Consider the following 23099-nt stretch of genomic DNA (forward strand, 5'->3'; position numbering starts at 1 on the left):
CTCCAGCGCCAGCAACTGCTGTTCTCTCTCCCAGTGTGTAGGAGGGGGTGAGGGCTAGGTGTCGGGGTCATTGCCTGGTGGGGGAGGGGTTTTCCTGGTTTTTTAAAAATTAAATTTTTATTTTATTTCAGTGAGTGCAGCTGTTGCGCAAGTGTGACACGCACAACTGTGACTACTGGCAGAGCTTCCGGTAGTTAATGATTGTAAACAGGTTGGTGGGGTCCCTTTTGTGCATTGCAAGGAGAGCTCATTAGAATACTAAGGAGCACTTTGCAAAGCTTTTACATAGGATTTTCAGTGGCTGCTACAAGGATTGGTAGCCACGGAAAATCCTTTAGACCCAGTAAGACTGCTTTAATGAGTTTTACTGGCATGGAAACATTTTGTTCATCAGGGCCATAATTCCTAGGCAAAAGCCTAAAACAAAATTGTCCCAAAGTTATTAAGGTCTCAGCACACTTTTTGGCCCCTTATCTACATGAGTATGTCTTGAAAAAAAAGCCCTACGCTGCTAGTAGTTCACAGTTCTAGTAGCAAACAATTCTCTAATCCCCACAATCTGGCAGCGTACTTCCTCCTTGGCTGCTCCAGTGAAAAGAGAATTCTAGGGCAAACAGGATGAGTCAACCACATATGGGTGATGTTGCCAATAGCTCCCATTTGTTGGGTAAGCTCTCCAATAACTCAAGAGGTTGTTGGGTTTTTGGTGTTTTTTTAATTTTTTTTTTGGGGGGGGGGGGTGGTTGTGGGGTTTTTTTTCTCAGCTTATGTGGTGCTGGAACCCCTCTGGCCATGCCCAGGTATTTCCCCTTCCTTCCTCATACTTTAGTTTCCACCCATTCCCAACGGTTGGTTTTCCACACAGCTCTCCACCAAACCATCTACTCACCTCATAAAAATGCCAGAATCATCAAAGAGAAGTGCCTTGGCGGAGGTGTGGTTAAGATGGCAGTGGTGTGAACCTTTTGCGAAGATCGGAAAGTTTGCTGCCTTTTTTGCCTCAAATTATAATTCTATGCTTTTTTAAGTATTGCTGCATATCAAGAGAAAGTGGGTGGTGAGGACTGATTCTCTCCCCCCCCCTGGTCCTTGTGTCCTCCCCTGTTCAGCAAACGATCAACCACTTCGTGGCAGTGAACCCTTCATTTGGAGCCGGAGAAGCTGTCCCTATGGTGAAGAGGGGTGAAGGAGCATCCCTCTATGTCCAGTGTCTGTCGGGGCTCTGGTGGAGGAGGCCTCCACATCTGGAAGTGTTGCGGAAGAGTCTCCCAGCGCGGGTGCTATGTCATCGCCAGTAATGCTGAGGAATCGGTGCAGGGAAGCAGAGGATTCTTCTGCTCTCACAGAGATATCTATGACCAGCATATGGCTAGTTTTTCAATGCCTGGAAGCTACAGTCACTAAATCAATGGAGGAAGTAGATAAGGTAGATAATCTTACTAAAACTGTAGAATCAGTTAAAGAGGATATTACAGGACAGGTCAGTGCAAGATGAGATACAATATTTACAACAGTTTAAACTCTCAGTGGTAAAAGAGAGTCGGTTTTCACAGGAAATTTGAACAAATGGAAAATTACAACAGAAGGTTGATCCTCCGCTTGCTGAATTTCCCTAAAACTCCTATTGACTTATTTAAATGGTTTCTAATGGAAATTTTAAAAGTTGCTTCGGACTCTGTTCCACTGATTAAATAAAATATATTATCTTCCTAAAAAACAAAAGAATCCTTAGGAAGTAGGGGGAAAGAAAATAGAGAGAAAAAACAGATTTCCAGAATCTCCAATATATTTGTCAAGTCAAAGAGTCCCTATGAGCTGGGGGAAAAGAAAATAGAGAGGAAAAACAGATTGTTTCAGAATCTCCAATATATTTGTCAAGTCAGTCTATTGCTGAAATTTCTGAAAGCAACTTTGCTTGAATCTTTTGTTTTTGAACAGGATATGAACATGGTGTAAAAACTTTTTATTTAAAAAATTCTCATCTTCCTTTTGGAAGTCAAAATATCTGGGTTTAACCAGATGTGGCAAAGATTACACAGGAACGGAGGAAAATGTTTCCATCTTTGTGACAAGAAACTATTAAATTAGGAGCAACTTTTTTGGTTAGCATATCCTTGAAAATGCCTGGTTCGTTATGCGGGATCTAAATATGTTTTTTATTCCCCAGAGCAATTGAAGGACTTCCTTGATGTGAAGAAAATCATAAAAGATTAACTTTGGGATAAGAAAAAATGTGAAATGGGTTACACTAGGCCTTTTTCCTTATGATTTGGATATAATTAAGCTCCTTATTTACTTTTTGTCCACACCCTATTGTTTGAGGTCTAAGGAAGGGTAATATAATTATTTTCATTTTTAATTGTTAGTCTTTGGGTTAATTGTTGGTCTCTGGGTTTCTTGTAACAAGAATATGTCTTGTGAAGTTATTTTGAAATGTAATAATAAAATTTTTTTAAAAAGTGCTTCGGCTGCAAGAAAAGGATAAGCACACTGGATCCTCATGATTTATGCGCTGCTTGGGTACTTTGCATGAGGACCAGCCTTGCTTGCATTTTGTCTGCATATCTCCACATGCAAGCTCCAATGACGAGCACTGAAGGATTTCCTGAAAAAGAGAGGAGCCTGGGAGACATCCAACACCTGATGGACTGCAAGCCTACATCTGCGGTACATCCTAGCCACACTCATGGGGGAAGAAATCCTCCCCAGTGCCCATGACCCAACTAGGCAAATTTCTTACGTCAGGGGTACCTGGTTGGCACCTGGGCTCTCTACCATGAGGATCCTTCCATCAGATAACCCGACTGCAGTAACTCTGGGCCTAGTGCTCACCCCCAGGACTCTCTGGGGAAGTTGCACCTCCAATGGCCCACTCATCACAAGCCACAAATGTTGGCCATGATGGAAGGCACCAGCAACCAATCGCTGAGCAGCTCCTTCCCTCCATAACAACAGGGGAACTCCAATGGGACAGGCCTGTCACGTCAGCCAATGATGCTGCCCACCGGAACATACCCTTCTGAGTGAGAATTCCTGCAACCACTGGAGCCTTCCTGATCACAGAAAGCTCACAAATAACAGCAAAGTGCAGCAGTCTGGGCTCAACAAGATATCTACAGCCTGCAAAAATGACATAAACAGGGGTCCCCAAGATCTCCCAGGCACAGAACATCATAGCATAGCCACCACAGCAACAGAAGCCCATAGAGGAGGAATTAGCACCATTCCTCCTCCATCTCAAGGAACAGCCATGGACACAGACGTTGGAAGTCAACAGACAGAAGGGGCAGAAATACCAGCAGCATCCCAACGACCTCACAGAGACTCGCCCTCCAGCTTATTTTCAGGCTTACTGCCCCCTAAGAGGTCCCAGCGACAGGGCCACCAACAGGAGTACGGACCCACATCCTGCCATCCAAGTGGACCACCATACACTGCCATAAGCCAACAGAGAGCAGACCAGCAACTACTACTCTACATCCTGACTCGCCTTCTCACACAGCAAAGGACTCTATCTCAATCCATCCCTTCAAATCAAACCACACACACTACCTTAGCTGACAGACAACTCAACCCAGACACCGGTGATGAGTCCGGGAACAACTTTCCCAGTACCTACAACTCAGACCTCTCACTGTCTATCTCTCCAAGACCACTCCTTAACCCCTAGGAGGGCAACACCGAAACTCCCCTCCAGGCCGATGCCATAGACTTAGCTTACCCCAAATACCTCCAGAAACTGGCCACCCAACTCCACATCCGCATGAGGTGAGCACCAGAACCTACCAACAATCAACAGGGGCTCTTGCAATGTCTCAACACCCCAGAAACTCCATAGCAATCCCAGTGCAAAAGTCTCTCCTGGACTGCAGAGACAAAATATAGCGGAACCCCCCCCTCTCCAGACTACCGACGTTCAAGAGGCTGGAAGTATCAAATACACTCAGCATCTGGCTTTGATAAAACCCAACTTCTCCACAAATCCATCATAGTCACCTCAGCATTGAAGAGGCACAGAATAGCCCGCACCACTAACTCATCATCAGGGAAGGACCAAAAAACCCAACCATGTACTCCATAGGGAAGAGAACATAAGAGTGCCATGCTCAGCTCTCGTATCACTGCACACCAATTCCATATGGTCCAGATGCTACTGTACCAGGAGGCCATAGTGAACAAGATCAATTTTTCCCATCCAATTCAATTTTTCCCAAACCAATTCAAGAAGTCCTCTTGCCCCCTCCTCCATGACCTGGAAGAATGCACCTCTTCAAATCTGCATTTGAGACACCAACTCGCACAGAAGGGACCTTTATCTCTGCCTGACACATTGCTTGGTTCCTTGCCTCAGCACTTCATGAGGACCTCCATGCATCATACACAGATGAAAACCTTTTCAGAGACAAATTCAAGGAAACGGTCGATGATATCAAGGAAAATTGCACCATCCTCCAAACCCTGGCTACTGGTGACCTGGATTGGGCTGCACACTCCAGAAGGACACCAGAGTAGCTACCTCCGCAAGCTCACCTCCAAAGGATGTTAAATAGAGCCCGCCCAAGGACAGATCGTTGCGGCACTCCACTAACAACATCCTTTTCCTTTGAGCAAACTCCATTTACCACTACCCTTTGTCTCATTCCGCTTAACCAACTTTTAATCCAGTTTGTCACATTGGGGTCCATACCGCATGCATTCAGTTTATTTATCAATCACCTATGTGGCACCGTGTCAAAAGCTTTGCTAAAGTCCAAAGTACATTATATCTAGTGACACACACACATACACATCCAACTGTTTGGTCAAAGAAATCAATCGGATTCATCTGACAAGACCTGCCTCTTGTAAAAACCATGCTGCCTTGGGTCCTGCAGTCCATTTGATTCTAGAAATCTCACTATCCTCCACTTAAGAAGCGTTTCCATTAGTTTACTCACCACTAAAGTCAGACTAACCAGCCTGGAATTCCCAACCGCCTCCTTACTTCCGCTCTTGTGCAGAGGGACCACATCCGCCCTTCTCCAGTCCTCTTGGGCTTCACCATACTCTAAGGAAGCATCGAAAAGACGAGACAATGGAACCACCAGAACCTCTATGTGCGGTACGGCACTCTGTATACAACTTCTGCTACAGGTACGAGTAAATGACTTCACTTTTTTGCTAGCAAAGAGAATGATTTTCTTGAAATGGTTGAGTAACGTAACACCTAATATGACTCAATGATTGAATTTATTATATGCCGTTATGGAACGACACAAAGTTGGATGGAATCGCCCTGCATGCTGGATAAAGTTTCAACAGATTTGGGAACCATGAAGGAGTGTTCCATCTCATTCGGCACATAGTTGGATCCTAAATTGTTAGCTCAAGGCTTTGCACTGACTTTCTTCATTATTTCCTTCGGACTTGGATAAGAGTACACCAAGTCTGAGGGTTACTTATGCTGAGAAGGGGAAGGGCGTATTTAGCATTGATGATATGATTGTATTGTGTTTGTTCTTAATTTGTTCTTCCTGTTGCTTAGTAAACATTAAAAAAAAAAAAAAGGATTTGAGTTGCATGATGAATGCTGTACTGTTGGAAGCACTCCTCTATGGTATTTTTAAGGGGTTGTGAAATCAGACTTAAGGTATTTGTTATCTTAGCTGAAAACAGTTTAATGCCATCTTGTCTGTTTTATTCTTGCAGGTGAATGGGGGCATCGGGACCACTTTAATCAAAGAAGTTGTGAATTATGACTATTTGTATTCCTTTTTTGATATATTTGTAAGTATATATTTTTTTCATTTATCCTACAATCCACACACAATGTAGATATATGGCAAGAATGCAAAGGAAGGCTTTTTCCCTTTCAGGAAAGAATCTGAGAGGCATTTTTATATCCTTTAGAGCAGGACTGCCCAAGTCCGGTCTTCGAGATCTACTAGCTGTCAAGATTTTCTGGATATCCACAATGAACATGCATGAGAGAGATTTGCATACCAAGAAGGCAGTGCAGGCAAATCTCTCTCATGCATATTTATTGTGGATATCCAGAAAACCTGGCCTGCCAGTAAATCTCGAAGACCGGACTTGGTCTAAAGCCTTGCTTTAGAGTTACTAAAACAGGAATGTTATAAGCTCACTGATGGCATGCAGTGGTACAACAGCAGAGATAGGTGAATCAAGTCAACAGGTGATGTTGAGCTGTTGCTGAGGTTTTCTGCTACTGTATTGTATTGCATTGCCATGATCGGCCAGTGGTGGGCACTGGGATGTGGTACATCATTGCTATAAAATTTAAAAATTATTTTGTAATGAAAGTAAATAAAAGTAATAGGAAAAGAAGGCTGCTTGATTCTCAAAAGTAGTAGCTGAAAAGAGAGGTTACAGAAAGAGAAAGGAGTAAAGGGTCATGGATTTGATATGCCACCTTTCTGTGGTACAACATAAGAACATAAGAATTGCCGCTGCTGGGTCAGACCAGTGGTCCATCGTGCCCAGCAGTCTGCTCATGCGGTGGCCCCAAGATCAAAGACCAGTGCTCTAAATGAGTCCAGCCTCACCTGTGTACGTTTCAGTTTAGCAGGAACTTATCCAACTTTATCTTGAATCCCTGGAGGGTATTTTCCCCTATAACAGACTCCGGAAGAGGGTTCCAGTTTTCTGCCACTCTCTGGGTGAAGAAGAACTTTCCTTACGTTTGTACGGAATCTATTCCCTTTCAACTTCAGAGAGTGCCCTCTCGTTCTCCCTACCTTGGAGAGGGTGAACAATCTGTCTTTGTCTGCTAAGTCTATTCCCTTCAGTATTTTGAATGTTTCGATCATGTCCCCTCTCAGTCTCCTCTTTTCGAGGGAGAAGAGACACAGTTTCTTCAATCTCTCACTGTACGGCAACTGCTCCAGCCCCTTCACCATTTTAGTAGCTTTTCTCTGGACCCTTTCGAGTAGTACCGTGTCCTTCTTCATGTATGGCGACCAGTGCTGTACACAGTATTCCAGGTGAAAGCGCACCATGGCCTGGTACAGCGGCATGATAACCTCCGATCTGTTTGTGATCCCCTTCTTTATCATTCCTAGCATTCTGTTCGCTCTTTTCGCTGCCGGATTCATCAACTTGTCGATCAGACCTCCCAAGTCTCTTTCCTGGGAGGTCTCTCCAAGTACTGCATGAGATTTTTGTTACTGACATGCATCACTTTACACTTATCCATGTTGAACCTCATTTGCCATGTCGATGCCCACTTCTCAAGCTTGATTATGTCACGTTGCAGATCTTCGCAATCCCCCTATGTCTTCACTACTCTGAATAACTTTGTATCATCCGCAAATTTAATCACCTTATTCGTCGTACCAATGTCCAGATCATTTATAAAGATTTTGTAAAGCACCGAGCCCTGCGGCACCCCACTGGTGACACTTTTCCAGTCTGAGTATTGTCCATTTACCCTCACTCTCTGTTTCCTATGCTCCAGCCAATTTTTAATCCACATGAGTATTTCACCCTCAATTCCATAGCTCACAATTTTCTGAAGTAGTCGTTCATGTGGAACCTTGTCGAACGCCTTCTGAAAATCCAGATATACAGTGTCGACCGGGTCGCCCTTGTCTATCTGCCTGTTTACTCCCTCAAAGAAGTGCAGCAAGTTTGTCAAACAAGATCTGCCTTTGCTGAAACCGTGCTGGCTGGTCCTCATCAGCCCATGTCTGTCAAGGTGATCAATGATGCGGTCCTTTATCAGCGCCTCTACCATCTTTGCTGGTTCCGAGGTCAAACTCCCCTCGAACCTTTCTTGAAGATCGGCGTAACATTTGTCACCTTCCAGTCTTCCAGAATCTTTCCTGATTTGATCGACAGATTGGCTATTAGTTGAAACAGTTCAGCTATAGTCCCTTTCAGTTCCTTGATGACCCTCAGATGGATGCAATCCAGTCCCGGGGATTTATCGCTCTTAAGCCTATCAATCTGTTTGCATATCTCTTCTAGACTGACCGTCGACCCTGTCAGTTTCCCTTCTTCATTTCCAATGTATAGCCTGTTGGCTACTGGTATATTGGATATACGGGTCACCTCAAACAGTATACAATCCTCACTCAGCAGGATGAATCTTTCAAAGAAAGAGAACAGACCAACTTGTGACTTTCTTCATCTTTCTTTATTCAGAACTTTTCTTTTCTTTTTTCATATTATTCTTGCTCCAATGCTCAAATGCCCGACGGGACCCGTTTCGCCAAACAGGCTTTATTCAAGGGTTCCAGCAAGGAGCACTATACAATATAATGAATTAAAGAATTAATACATATATTGTCATAAATTTATATTTAACATCCTAAAAACTGCATTTTAACTCATAAAATTATCTATATTGAATGTGCAAAAATGCAAATCCTATAAAAATATATGTATTTAAATTAATCTGTCACTTATCTTTCAAATTCATTTTTCTCTAATGAATACATATCTTCATAACTAATATTAATTACATAATTACATTTCTCAATTAATATTCAATGAATACCTCCCTAACCACAGACAATAGTGAAATAATATTGGAAATCAACATATTTAATAAATACTTATTCATATAATGTCCAACTCATTTATACTATATATAAAAATTAAATAATCAAATAATCAAATTAACTACTTCATATATATTAAACATTTCACTAAAAATCAATCATAAATATAAGCGCAAACCTAAATAGATAATTAATCAATAAAAATTACTAAGAATTATTCATATTCTTAAAACACAATCTACCTTAGAACATATTGGCTATTAATTAATAAATAGAGATAATCAATCATATGTATATATTCTCACACCTTTTATCTAATAAATACTTCCTAATTCACCATTAAAAACCTATGAATTTAAATATCAATTAATAAATAAATAATCATTGAACACCATTTCTCTTAAAAAACATATTAACTCTTAATTAATAAATTTAATTGGTCCTCTATGTGCAATCTCACACTTTTTATCTAATGAATTCATACTATATTACACCATTAATGTTTTTTTTTTTTTTTTTTTGTATATAATTTTTATTCTTTTTAAATTCTTACATCAAGTGAAATACATGTATTACATTCAATTATGAAGAAACACTTGAAATTATCAATAAATGTTCTTACATTGTAAATTAAAGAAACCCTTTATCAAAATTTTATATCATATTATTATTACAATATTTTTCCCTTCCCTACCTCCTCTATATGTTCTATACATGTGTTATGATATCTGATCAGTAGAATAATTTGTCAATGGTCCCCATATTTTATTAAATTTTTTAATATAACCTTGTTGTAATGCCATTACTTTTTCCATTTTATATATATGACAAATTGAATTCCACCAGAAAGTGTAATTTAATTTAGTGTAATCTTTCCAATTCTGAGTAATTTGCTGAATGGCGACCCCTGTTAAAATTAATAAAAGTTTATTATTGTTAGCTGATATCGGACTCTGTGTTCTCATTGTTGTTCCAAATAATATTGTATCATATGATAGTCCAACATGATTTTCTAATAATTTATTAATTTGGGGCCAAATTAATTTCCAAAAGGAATTAATACAGGGACAAAAGAATAATAAATGATCTAATGTCCCCACTTCTATCTTACAATGCCAGCATCTATTAGATCTACTACTATCTAATTTCTGTAATCTTGTAGGGGTCCATAAAACTCTATGTAATAAAAACATCCATGTTTGACTCATAGATGCTGACCTTGTAGTATGTATTCTCCAGGACCAAAATTTTTGCCATTGAGATGCAGAAATTGTCTGTCCTATCTCAATACTCCAATATAGTTTGCCAATCCTTTGTTTTCATTAATGTTTTTTTAAAAAATGTATATACATCTAAATATTAATTAATAAATAATTATAATCAATCATATAAATATATGTACATATAATAACTAACAAATACTCAAATGAAATACATTAAAAAATGAAGTCGTATAATCTATTAATGTGCAACTATATATAACAACTCATAAAATTAATTATCAAAAAATAACCAATGAAAATTTATAATATGTTCTAAGGTAGATTGTGTTTTAAGAATATGAATAATTCTTAGTAATTTTTATTGATTAATTATCTATTTAGGTTTGCACTTGTATTTATGATTGATTTTTAGTGAAATGTTTAATATATATAAAGTAGTTAATTTGATTATTTGATTATTTAATTTTTATATATAGTATAAATGAGTTGGACATTATATGAATAAGTATTTATTAAATATGTTGATTTCCAATATTATTTCACTATTGTCTGTGGTTAGGGAGGTATTCATTGAATATTAATTGAGAAATGTAATTATGTAATTAATATTAGTTATGAAGATATGTATTCATTAGAGAAAAATGAATTTGAAAGATAAGTGACAGATTAATTTAAATACATATATTTTTATAGGATTTGCATTTTTGCACATTCAATATAGATAATTTTATGAGTTAAAATGCAGTTTTTTAGGATGTTAAATATAAATTTATGACAATATATGTATTAATTCTTTAATTCATTATATTGTATAGTGCTCCTTGCTGGAACCCTTGATAAAGCCTGTTTGGCGAAACGGGTCCCGTCGGGCATTTGAGCATTGGAGCAAGAATAATATGAAAAAAGAAAAGAAAAGTTCTGAATAAAGAAAGATGAAGAAAGTCACAAGTTGGTCTGTTCTCTTTCTTTGAAAGATTCATCCTGCTGAGTGAGGATTGTATACTGTTTGAGTTGTTCAACTTACCTCACTCCCTATCTTCAAGATCCTTTTTGTAGTATATACGGGTCACCTCCCATTCAGTGCGCGCATTTGATGGGGTGCAATTGTCATGCACACATTTGACGGGTCACCGTACAGAACACTGTCACTTTTGTGTATAAGTGTACACTTAATGCACATTAGTGTCAGCAAAACACCTACAGGGTATAATATTCAGCTCACAGTGGTAAGTGGCACGCAAGGCTCCCAGCATTGAATATCCAAGGATATCTGTTGACTCAGAAGTTAATTGGGCGCTGGCCAGTATTCAGACCGTTGCCCAGTTAATTCGGCACATAAAGTTAGGACAGCTGTTTTGCTGTTCTTACTTTATATGATTACTTGGCCAGTTTCAGATTGGGTATCACCCCCCCTAACTAGCTAAATTGACACTCTGCCGTAACTCTTTTGACAGCCCACCCCAAATTTAGAGAATGACTGGTTAGTGGACATATTCGTCAGCACTGCCTGGTTAAGGGCTTATGAATATTAGTGACCAGCTATATCAGCAGGGTTTAACTGGGCAGGAGCTTGTCCTGCAGGATTAAACCCTTTAGAATATTGACCTTATATACTCTGTTCTGTAAGGGTACTTGTAAGTGGTACAGTGCGTAAATTCAATGGGTCGTTCACATGGGTGGAGCTGCCTCTTACAGAATTACTGTACATTCTGCATTTGGATGGCTGCAATTATATCGGGTCTATGGCTGGTGTCCATGCAGGCACCTAAAAGTAGGTTGTGCCATATTGGATTAGGCTACTGTTCTATAATCTGGATGCCCAAATGTTGCACTGTGAAAGCTTAATTGTATAATGGCATCTGAGCACCTGCAAGGAGGCACCTGCTTATTGAATTGCCCCCTAAATGTTTAAAATCTGCAAGACCAGGACCCAAATGCTTCAGTAGCTACAGCCATGACTAGATGGATTCACATTGTATTTTTGAATAGGAAGGTATAGATGAGGAAGAAAGTCTAGTTCTTGTTTCAGCCTGTACAGCAGAGCTTCTGGGGCTTCTTATTCTCCGTTTTCTTTCCCTCTCTCTTTGTGTAGCTGCTGGCAGTGTTCCGTTTTAAAGTATTAATACTTGCCTATGCGGTGTGTAGACTGCGTCACTGGTGGGCGGTTGCAGTAAGTATTGAGTCTCTTTGTAATCAGCACAGTGGTAGTCACACTGGTGATGAGGGCTGAAAGCATTCAGGTGCCAGCAGTGAAACAAACAAGGAATTGTTCTGCAGACCTCTTACAATTCCTTTATTATTAAACAAAGTGTTTTCAGTAAGATGGAGAGGGGGGGGGACCTCCAAGTGGTGTAACACAGTGATTCTCCACCCTGTCCTTTGGGATCTTGCAACTATTTGGGTTAGCAGGCTAACAATAACAAATATGCATAAGATTTGCATCCCCTACCTCCACTGGATGTAGCTGTATCTTATGCAAATTTGAAGCTTGAAAATCTGACTGAGCAAGTGGTCCTTAAGAATTACTGATACAAAGGGTATTTTTCTGTGTGTAGTGTATGGTTTACACACAGGAATGGTCTCTTATATAGTTGCACAGCAGTACCCACACATATGTGCATATGTTCCCCCCAAGATGGCATGTTTTTATGTGCAGACATTCCAGAGGGCCCAACTTGGGTGAAGCAGGGGCAGCGTTGCAATATGCACTCTTTTAAAATACATTACTACATGCAGAGGATACACACACATGTTTACAGCTGGCTAGGAATAGCTGTATGTGTGTGCATCAGCATTTGGATACAGGAGTCTGTGCTATTGGTGCACATAGGCACCTCTGTTGCCTTCACAAAACAGTCTTTAACGTGCTCGCTAAACTGGTTCCAGCCGGTTTAGCGTGTATGTATTTTAACAGCTGATTATTAGAACTGCTTACCATGGTCTTTTCCGAGTTTTCTGGCAGTCTCAGATTCTGCCATGCAAATGTAGCACAATGAGGTCATTACTATTAAAATGAGCAATCCGAGCACTCGTGCACTGACCAGAAAGTAAGGCTATGACAGCTCAGACCCTGCTGGAAAATTTTTCCCGCTAATATGACATAACGAGGTTACACAATCACCCAGCGATGATAGGGAATCGCCTGGAGTGCTTGTTTAAATATTAATGAGCCCATTTTACTACCTTTTTAACATTAATGACCTCGTTGTACTACATTTGCATGGCAGAGTCAGAGACTGCTAGGAAGCTCGGAAAAGACCAGGGTGAGCTGTTCTGATAATCAGCCGGTAAAATACTGGCATGCTAAACCGGTTGGAACCAGTTTATCAACCATTGTTAAGGGTACGGTAAATTTTGGGAATCCGGCCCTCAAAGGGTAATTCTATAAATATACACTTCTTCCCCCCCCCCCCTTTTACAAAAGTATGGAAGAGGTTTTTAGCACCGGCCGGCACGCTAAATGCTCTGTGCTGTTCCAACACTTATAGAAACTCAGACTATCGGAGCAGTGCAGAGCATTCAGCGCACTGGCTGGCACTAAAAACCTATTCTGCGCTTTTGTAAAAGGGGGGGATTTGTGTGCTACAAAGGTGCACATTAATTCTGTAATGGCTTAAAAGCATGCCTTAGCTGTTACAGAAAACTAGCAAAAAGCCACATCAGTAGGAGTGCCCACTTGCAAGTCAATGGCTGGCATAAGTGGGTGGATCTAGGTTCATAATGCAATATGCACCATTGATAGTATTCTGTAAGTTGTTTGTGTCCTTTGGTGACACACCCATGCGCTTTCCATGTGTACAACCCTTGACTCATCCGAAGCGATTTAGATGCACTGTTAATACAATAGGACCGCCTAGAAATTTGATTAAGCGGTATAAAAAATTTTCAATAAACTTGACCTAGCACTCGCTCACATAACTGCCAGTTATTGGCACCAGACACATATGGAGGCGCTATTATTCTTTGAGCCAAATATACTATTGACAGCTTATAGAATTGCCTTTTAGAGCTGGATGTGCTAGTATTCCCTGTGTAGCATTTCACCAGGTGAATCAAAACTTTGTGTAGCACCTCAATAAAGAGATCAGATGAGTTCTTGAGTCTCCCTAGAGCAGATATTCAGCAGTACTTAACCAGATAATTCCACTGAATATCTTCAGTTAGTGCCAGGGGTGGAGCCGGAAGTTACTCTGTCACCAAAGGTATTAGTGTTAGTGCCTGGAGAGCTAAGTGGGCATGTTGGACTGCATAAAAAGCAGTCCTAACTCAGTCTGGTTAACTATCTGGGTACCAACACTGAATATTGCTCATTCCTGGATAACTTCAGGTGCCGCCAAACATCTAGATAGGGGCTGGGTCTAAATACTCTTCGGAGGCAAAGAGTATTTAAATAAATGCTGATCGATGCTTGCTAAATATTGTCCCTTTTAGTATTTGTGTTTTCATCTACGCTATATCACTTGAATAATATGAGTGCTACATGCATGTAAACAGCTATATTTGCACATTAACAAGATCACCTGTTTCTGTGCAAACAGCATATGATTCCTTACAGATGAGTTAAGCACACCAACTCATGAGTTGCATGCAGAAGACATCAATTATTTTCTTCTCTCCACCCCCTTGTCTCTCTGGTCAGCACCCCCTTTCCTTAGTTTTAATTTTCCAAGCGAATTAAGAAAATGTCCTTTCATCTGCTCTGTACTAGATTTTTTTATTTTCATGTTTTAATTCGATCTTCTTGAGGCTTCCCTGTGCTAAGAGATTCCTAGTAGTCCTGGTACAGCTCTGCCTGGGAGAAAAGTCAGACGTCTGGGTCTGCAGGGGGCCACACTTTTAAAAGAGTACCTGCCTGGCCAGCCTGCGTTAACACTCCGGAGCTTAGAATTATGTCCTCTGGGAGTGGCACTTGCCCCTGCAAAGTCAGGCACTTGGGCGCAGGCTGATTTGACTCTGTGACTAGCCAAGAGGCTTGGCAGAGGTCGTGTGGGTAGGGGGGGTGAAAGGCCAGGGTGGACAATATGGTGGATGCTCGGTGTCATGAGTAAAATGTCAGCTTATTCAATTTCTGCCCGTAGAATGCTCTGGATCAGACAGTGGGTGGGAGATTCAGTGTCTAAGGCAGGGGTAGGGAACTCCGGTCTTCGAGAGCCGGATTTTCAGGATTTCCCCAATGAATATGCATTGAAAACAGTGCATGCAAATAGATCTCATGCATATTCATTGGGGAAATCCTGAAAACCCGACTGGAATATGGCTCTCGAGGACCGGAGTTCCCTACCCCTGGTCTAAGGCTACTTCAGGCAAGTTCCCCTTCAAGGGTCAGATGCTTATCCCAGGACAAGCAGGCAGGTATTCTCACTAGTGGGGTGATGTCATCCGACAGAGCCCCGATACGGACATCTTGCAAGCATGTCTTGCTTGAAGAAACTCAGAAGTTTCGAGATGCCCGCACCACGCATGCGCCAGTGCCTTCCCGCCCGATGCTCCGGGCGTGTCTCCTCAGTTCATTTTCTTCCGCGGAGCTGAGAAGTCTATCTTCAATTTCGCGCCCATTGAATTTCGTTTTTGCCTTCTGTTTTTTCGCGGGTTGAGTTCTTTTGGCTCTCCTGTGCATTTGTTTCTTTCTTTGTTTTCATTTAAAAAAAAAAAATTTTTTTCTTCCGACACCGGGTCGGCCGCGTGGCTAAGGCCCCGCGCCTTCAACCTTGCGGCGGAACTTTTCCGGCCTATGTCCCGGCCGATTACCGGGTTTAAAAAGTGTAGCAAGTGCCAACGCGCGATTTCGCTCACGGACCCTCATCGACGCTGCTTACAGTGTCTGGGACCGGATCACTTCCCGAAATCGTGCCGGCCTTGCTCCACTTTGACGGCGAGAGCGTTTAAGCGCCGCTGTCTGCTGTGGGAGTCCATGTTCAAGATGGAAGCTTCGCTGGATCCTTCAGCTTCGACATCGACATCGACAGGTGCTTCGACTCCATCGGCGAAGCCCGCTGCCTCCCCAGCTGCTTCGGGCATCCTGAAACCGGCATCGTTCACGCCGGTTTCGGCCTCGACTTCGGCGCCGGTGCCTTCCTCCGTCTCCTCGGAGCAGGTATCGACCCCTACAGTTCCACCGGTGGTGCTTAAAGTGCCGAAGGCTGGCAAGCAGAAGCATGCGACACCGAAAGAGCGCGGAGACCGTGCGGAAGGGCCCCCTTTTGGTGCGGATCCCTCCATATCGGCTTCGTTGAAGTCACTTCTGGAGGCTCAGTTTGTGGAACTCATGCACACCATGGGACCCCGGCTGATTGCCTCGATCCAGGGTGACCTCCCGGTTCCGAGGGGCGGACCGCCCCTCCCCCTCCGCCGCGCTGCACGACTTCGTTGCTCAGCGAGGAGGAGCGGCGTGCGGTGTCCGGGTCCTCGAGGAGGTCCTCGGTTGGGGCTATGCCTCCTTTGGAACCGATTCCCTCGAGGAAGGCCTCCCTTAGTGATATGCCGCCTTTGGAGCCTATTCCCTCGAGGAAAGCTTCGCTTAGCGACTTGCCTCCCTTGGAACCTATTACCCCGCCCCATGACACAGTGTGGCGTCCACCTTCAAGGCTTCCTAGTCCTGGGCATAGCAGGAAGCAGGACGAATTCTTCTGAACCCCCTATCAAGCTTGGGCGGCGTCGGGGGAGGCTTCGACTCTTCCGCCTCTGCGATCAACGGCATCGAGTCCGATCTGCTCCTTGGAGGCGTCTGACCCGGTTTCTCACAGACGGGCTCGATCCCCTTCCAGACATCGAAAGGGGCATCGATCCAGACACTCTTCGAGGCATTCCTCTCGACACTCGACCGTCTCGCCTCAGAAGAAGTTGCCTCGGATGGGGTATGCTGCTTCGACTGGGTCTCTTCCTCCGGATCCGGAGCTCGAGGAACCCAAGGTTTTCTACTCGCCCTGTTGCTCACAAGCCTCTGTGGAGCCCGAAGCCTCGTCTTCTTCCAGTCCTTCTCGTAAACCGGCGACGGCAGACCAACTGTCTTTTTCCTCATTCCTCAGACAGATGGTGGATGACATGGACATTATCCCAGGACAAGCAGGCAGGTATTCTCACTAGTGGGTGATGTCATCCGACAGAGCCCCGATACGGACATCTTGCAAGCATGTCTTGCTTGAAGAAACTCAGAAGTTTCGAGATGCCCGCACTGCGCATTCGCCAGTGCCTTCCCGCCCGATGCACCGGGCGTGTCTCCTCAGTTCTTTTTCTTCCGCGGAGCTGAGAAGTCTATCTTCAATTTGCGCCCATTGAATCTCTTTTTTGCCGCGGGTTGAGTTCTTTTGGCTCTCCTGTGCATTTATTTCTTTCTTTGATTTCTTTTTTCAAAAAAAAAAATTTTTCCTTCCGATACCGGGTCGACCGCGTGGCTGGGGCCCCGCGCCTTCGACCTTGCGGCGGAGCTTTTCCGGCCTATGTCCCGGCCGATTACCGGTTTTAAAAAGTGTAGCAAGTGCCAGCGCGCGATTTCACTCACGGACCCTCATCGACACTGCTTACCTTGTCTGGGACCGGATCACTTCCCGAAATCGTGCCGGCCTTGCTCCACTCTGACGGCGAGAGCGTTTAAGCATCGCTGTCTGCTGTGGGAGTCCATGTTCAAGATGGAAGCTTCATCGGATCCTGCAGCTTCGACATCGACATCGACGGGTGCTTCGACTCCTTCGGCGAAGCCCTCTGCCTCCCTGGCTGCTTCGGGCCTCCTGAAACCGGCATCGTTCACAACGGTTTCGGCCCCGACTTCGGCGCCGGTGCCTTCATTCGTCTCCTCGGAGCAGGTATCGACCCCGAAAGTTCCACCAGTGGTGCTCAAGGTGCCGAAGACTGGCAAGCAGAAGCACGCAGCACCCAAGGAGCGCGGAGACCGTGCGGAAGGGTCCCCTTTTGGTGCGGATCCCTCCATATCGGCTTCGTTGTGGTCCATCCTGGAGGCTCAGTTCGTGGAGCTCATGCAGACCATGGGGCCTCGGCTGATTGCCACCATCCAGGGTGACCTTCCAGCTTCGGCTTCGAGGGGCGGACCGCCTCCTCCTCCTCCTCCTCGCCGCACGACCTCGTTGCTCGGCGAGGAGGAGCGGCGAGCGGTGTCCGGGTTCTCGAGGAGGTCCTCCGTTAGCGCTGTACCTCCTTTGGAACCGATTCCCTCGAGGAGGGCCTCCCTTAGTGATATGCCTCCCTTGGAGCCCATCCCCTCGAGGAAAGCCTCGTTTAGTGACCTGCCTCCCTTGGAACCGATTACTCCGCCCCATGACGTCCACCTTCGGGGCCACCCAGTCCTGGGCATAGCAGGAAGCAGGACGAGTTCTTCAGAACCCCCTATCAAACCTGGGCGGCGTCGGGGGAGGCGCCGACTCTGCCGCATCTGCGATCGACGGCATCGAGTCCAATCTGCTCCTTGGAGGCGTCTGACCCAGTTTCTCACAGACGGGCTCGATCCCCTTCCAGGCATCGGGAGGGGCATCGCTCCAGACATTCTTCGAAGCATTCCTCTCGACACTCGACCGTTTCGCCTCAAAAGAAATTGCCTCGGTTGGGGTATGCTGCTTCGACTGGGTCTCCTCCTCCGGGCCCGGAGTTCGAGGACACCGAGGTTTTCTACTCGTCCTGTTGCTCGCAGGCCTCTCTGGAGCCTGAAGCCTTTTCTTCTTCTAGTCCGTCTCGCAGACCGGCGACGGCGGACCAACTGTCCTTTTCATCGTTCCTCAGGCAGATGGCGGATGACATGGACATTACTCTCGATGCTGGGTCTCGATATTCCAAGGAGTACCTCGATACCATGCACTTGCCTCGTCCTCCAGCAGAGTCTTTGCGGCTTCCCCTGCACAAGCTCCTCGACCAGACCTTCATGCGATGCTTCGAGTCTCCTTACTCTATCCCTGCAGTCCCTGGCAAATTGGATGCGCGGTACCGCATGGTGCATCATAAGGGCTTCGAGGGTCCTCAGCTTTCTCACCAGTCCCTCCTGGTCGAATCCTCGCTCAAGCGGTCTCATCCTGGCCAGGTCTATGCTTCAGTGCCTCCGGGCCGCGAGGGCAGAACCATGGATAAGTTTGGTCGACGCATCTATCAGAATTCGATGATGGCGTCTCGAGTCCTGAATTACAATTTCCACTTTGCAGCCTACTTGGAATTTTTTCTACCTGTGCTTCGGAAGTTCACACCATACATCGAATCCCAGGCTAGGTTTGAGTTTGAAGAAGTGGTTGCTTCGCTGTCCCAACTTCGGCTTCAGTTAATGCAATCTGCCTATGATGCGTTCGAGCTCTCCGCCCGAGCGGCGGCCTGCTCGGTGGCGATGCGCCGGTTGGCCTGGTTGCGGACCATTGATATGGACCCGAATCTTCAGGACCGCCTGGCGAACGTCCCGTGTGCTGGGGCGGATCTTTTTGACGAATCCATCGAGACTGTCACGAAGAAGTTGTCTGACCACGAAAAGTCCTTCCAATCTATCCTTCAGCCGAAACCTAAGCCTCAGCAGTCTCGCCCTTCTCGTCCGCCGTTGATTTATCAGAGGCGTTATCAGCTGAGGCAAACTCCACCTGCGAGGCAACCAGCGAAGCGTCAGCCTCCCCAGAAGGGTCAGCCTAAGTCTCAGTCGCCTGCTGTCCCTAAGACCACTCAGCCTTTTTGACTGTCTCGTTGAGGGCATAACCAACCTCGTTCTGCCTCCCCCTGTTTTTCCCATCGGAGGGCGCCTCCATCATTTTTATCATTGCTGGGAGGCCATAACAACCGACCTCTGGGTCCTTACTATCATCAAGGAAGGATACTCTCTTCATTTCCATCGGGTCCCTCCGGACCACCCTCCAAGAGAGTATCCTTCCAACTTGACTCAGACCGCCCTTCTTCTTCAGGAAGCTCAGACCTTGCTCCGGATTTGTGCCGTGGAGCCGGTCCCGACGGACCAGCTGAACCAGGGGTTTTACTCCCGATACTTCCTTGTTCCGAAGAAGATGGGCGACCTGCGACCCATTTTGGACCTCAGGGTCCTCAACAAATTCCTAGTCAAAGAGAGGTTTCGCATGCTGACTCTTGCTTCTCTCTACCCCCTCCTCGAGCAGAACGACTGGTTATGCTCTCTGGATCTCAAGGAGGCCTACACTCATATTCCCATTCATCCGGCCTCTCGCAAGTTCCTCAGATTTCGGGTGGGACATCTCCATCTGCAGTATCGAGTGCTTCCATTCGGCCTGTCTTCGTCCCCCAGAGTCTTCACCAAATGTCTGGTGGTAGTGGCTGCGGCCCTCCGGAACCAAGGTCTTCAGGTATTCCCCTACCTCGACGACTGGCTGATCAAGGCTCCCTCGGCCTCAGGGGTCACCTCAGCAACCCTGTCAACGATTCTGTTCCTGCAGAGTTTGGGATTCGAGATCAACTTTCCCAAGTCTCATCTACAGCCGACCCAGTCTCTTCCCTTCATCGGGGCTGTCCTGGATACCGTACGTCTCAGAGCATTCCTTCCTCCTCAGCGCATGGATGCTCTCCTTCATCTCTGCCAGTCTGTGTCTTCTCGCCAGACCATCTCAGCGAGACACATGATGGTCCTCCTGGGCCACATGGCCTCTACAGTTCATGTGATGCCGTTTGCCAGACTCCACCTCAGAATTCCTCAGTGGACCCTTGCATTTCAGTGGACTCAGGTGTCGGATCCGTTGACTCGACAAATCACAGTCACTCCTGCTTTTCGACAGTCTCTACTCTAGTGGATGACCTCTTCGAATCTATCCAGAGGTTTGCTGTTTCATTCTCCTCCCCACCAGAAGGTTCTCACAACCAATTCCTCGACCTATGCCTGGGGAGCACATCTGGATGGGCTTCGCACTCAGGGATTCTGGACCTGTGCGGACCGACTCCATCAAATCAATCTTCTGGAGCTCAGAGCCATCTTCAATGCTCTTCAAGCTTTTCAACGTCTGCTTCACGACATGGTGGTCCTCATTCGCACCGACAATCAGGTCGCCATGTATTATGTCAACAAGCAGGGGGGCACGGGCTCGGCCTCCCTCTGCCAGGAAGCTCTCAGAGTCTGGGATTGGGCGGTTCGCCACAACACCTTCCTCAAAACTGTCTACATTCAGGGGAGGGACAATGTCTTGGCGGACAAACTGAGTCTTCTTCTCCAGCCTCACGAATGGACCCTTCATTCCAAGCCCCTTCATCAGATCTTTGCTCAGTGGGGAACGCCTCAGATAGACCTCTTTGCGGCTCCCCACAATTTCAAGCTGCCTCAGTTTTGCTCCAGGATCTACGCTCCTCATCGCCTCGAGGCAGATGCTTTTCTGCTGGATTGGGGGAATCGTTTTCTGTATGCGTTTCCGCCGTTCCCTCTCATTCAAAAGACTCTGGTCAAGCTGAAGTCCGACTGTGCCATCATGATTCTGATAGCCCCTCGGTGGCCCAGACAACCTTGGTTCTCCCTTCTACTTCAACTCAGCAACAGGGAGCCTTTTCTCCTTCCGGTGTTTCCTTCACTGCTTACTCAGCATCAGGGATCGCTACTTCATCCCAACCTGCAGTCTCTCCACCTGACAGCTTGGTTCCTCTCAACGTAACTCCTCACCAGTTTTCCCAGGCGGTGAGAGATGTCTTGGAGGCTTCCAGGAAGCCCGCTACTCGTCAATGCTACTCCCAAAAACGGACTAGATTTACTTCCTGGTGTATATCCAATTCTAAGGAGCCTCAGCGAGCCTCCCTCTCCTCTGTGTTGGACTATCTTCTACGCCTGTCTCAGTCTGGTCTCAAGTCGACTTCTATTCGAGTTCACCTGAGCGCTATTGCAGCTTTCCATCAGCCTCTGCAAGGGAAACCTCTCTCTGCTCATCCTGTGGTTTCCAGATTTATGAAAGGACTTTTTCACGTCAATCCTCCTCTCAAACCGCCTCCAGTGGTTTGGGATCTCAATGTTGTCCTTTCTCAGCTTATGAAACCTTCTTTTGAGCCTCTGAGAAAGGCTCCACTAAAGTTTCTAACTTGGAAAGTGGTTTTTCTAGTGGCCCTCACATCTGCTCGCAGGATCAGTGAGCTTCAGGCCTTGGTGGCGGACCCACCTTTCACAGTATTCCATCATGACAAGGTGGTCCTCCGCACTCATCCAAAATTCCTGCCTAAAGTAGTTTCTGAATTTCATCTCAACCAATCCATTGTGCTTCCAGTGTTTTTTCCAAAGCCTCATTCTCATCCTGGAGAATCAGCTCTACACACTCTGGATTGTAAACGCGCTTTGGCTTTCTATTTGGATCGCACCAAACCACACAGAACTGCTCCTCAACTTTTCGTCTCCTTTGATCCAAACAAGTTGGGACGACCTGTATCGAAGCGTACCATCTCCAACTGGATGGCGGCTTGTATCTCTTTCTGCTATGCCCAGGCTGGATTACCCCTTCCCTGTAAGGTCACAGCCCATACGGTCAGAGCAATGGCAGCCTCTGTTGCCTTCCTCAGATCGACACCGATTGAGGAGATTTGTAAGGCTGCCACTTGGTCCTCGGTTCATACCTTCACCTCTCATTATTGTCTGGATACTTTCTCCAGACGGGATGGACAGTTTGGCCAAACAGTGTTACAAAATTTATTCTCCTAAGTTGCCAACTCTCCCACCATCCCATTGAGGTTAGCTTGGAGGTCACCCCTAGTGAGAATACCTGCCTGCTTGTCCTGGGATAAAGCAATGTTACTTACCGTAACAGTTGTTATCCAGGGACAGCAGGCAGCTATTCTCACGTCCCACCCACCTCCCCTGGGTTGGCTTCTCTGCTAGCTACCTGAACTGAGGAGACACGCCCGGAGCATCGGGCGGGAAGGCACTGGCGCATGCGCGGTGCGGGCATCTCGAAACTTCTGAGTTTCTTCAAGCAAGACATGCTTGCAAGATGTCCGTATCGGGGCTCTGTCGGATGACATCACCCCACTAGTGAGAATAGCTGTCTGCTGTCCCTGGATAACAACTGTTACGGTAAGTAACATTGCTTTCTTGGCAAAGGACTGGGTGACTTGACTAGCATAATGGATTGCCGTCCCAAGCCCTTGCCGGATAGTAAACTACAAGGTTACAGGAGTTCAAGTTGTGGTTCTCTTCGCAGCTATAGGAAACTACATTAAGGGTCAGCGGGTTCCTCATCCCAAAAGTACTTTCAGGGCTTTAGACAGAGGATTTGGAGGCTCCTTGAGAGTCTCCACATCCAGCTCTCATTCAGCAGCCAATGCTAAGAAGTTTCAATGATGCCAGGCAAGCCTCCAAGAACCCCCACATAGGAGGAAGACTGTTGGAGTTCTGGGAGACTTGGGCACAGATTTCTTCAGGCCAAAGGGTGCTGAACGTAATTCAAGAAGGATACAAACTTGAATTCCGTTG

General features: G+C 45.5%; 1 protein-coding gene across 13 annotated transcripts in view; it reads left to right on the plus strand.

Moving 5' to 3' along the window:
• Window positions 1-23099, plus strand: part of STARD3NL (STARD3 N-terminal like) — a 119237-nt gene that overhangs the window by 63943 nt on the left and 32195 nt on the right. For 11 of the 13 annotated variants that reach the window (XR_004538041.1, XR_004538038.1, XR_004538039.1 and 8 more), the window contains 2 exons: window positions 5689-5766; window positions 11820-11897. Coding sequence is in view for 7 of the 13 variants with exons in the window: in XM_033930234.1 (XP_033786125.1) it covers window positions 5689-5766; window positions 11820-11897 (156 nt within the window). In the remaining 6 variants the exon portion in view is untranslated. The remainder of the gene's footprint in view (window positions 1-5688; window positions 5767-11819; window positions 11898-23099) is intronic. The other 2 variants (XM_033930238.1, XM_033930237.1) reach the window with 1 other exon arrangement.

This window comes from Geotrypetes seraphini, chromosome 2 (assembly GCF_902459505.1).
Source record: "Geotrypetes seraphini chromosome 2, aGeoSer1.1, whole genome shotgun sequence".
NCBI classification, from domain to species: Eukaryota; Metazoa; Chordata; class Amphibia; order Gymnophiona; family Dermophiidae; genus Geotrypetes; species Geotrypetes seraphini.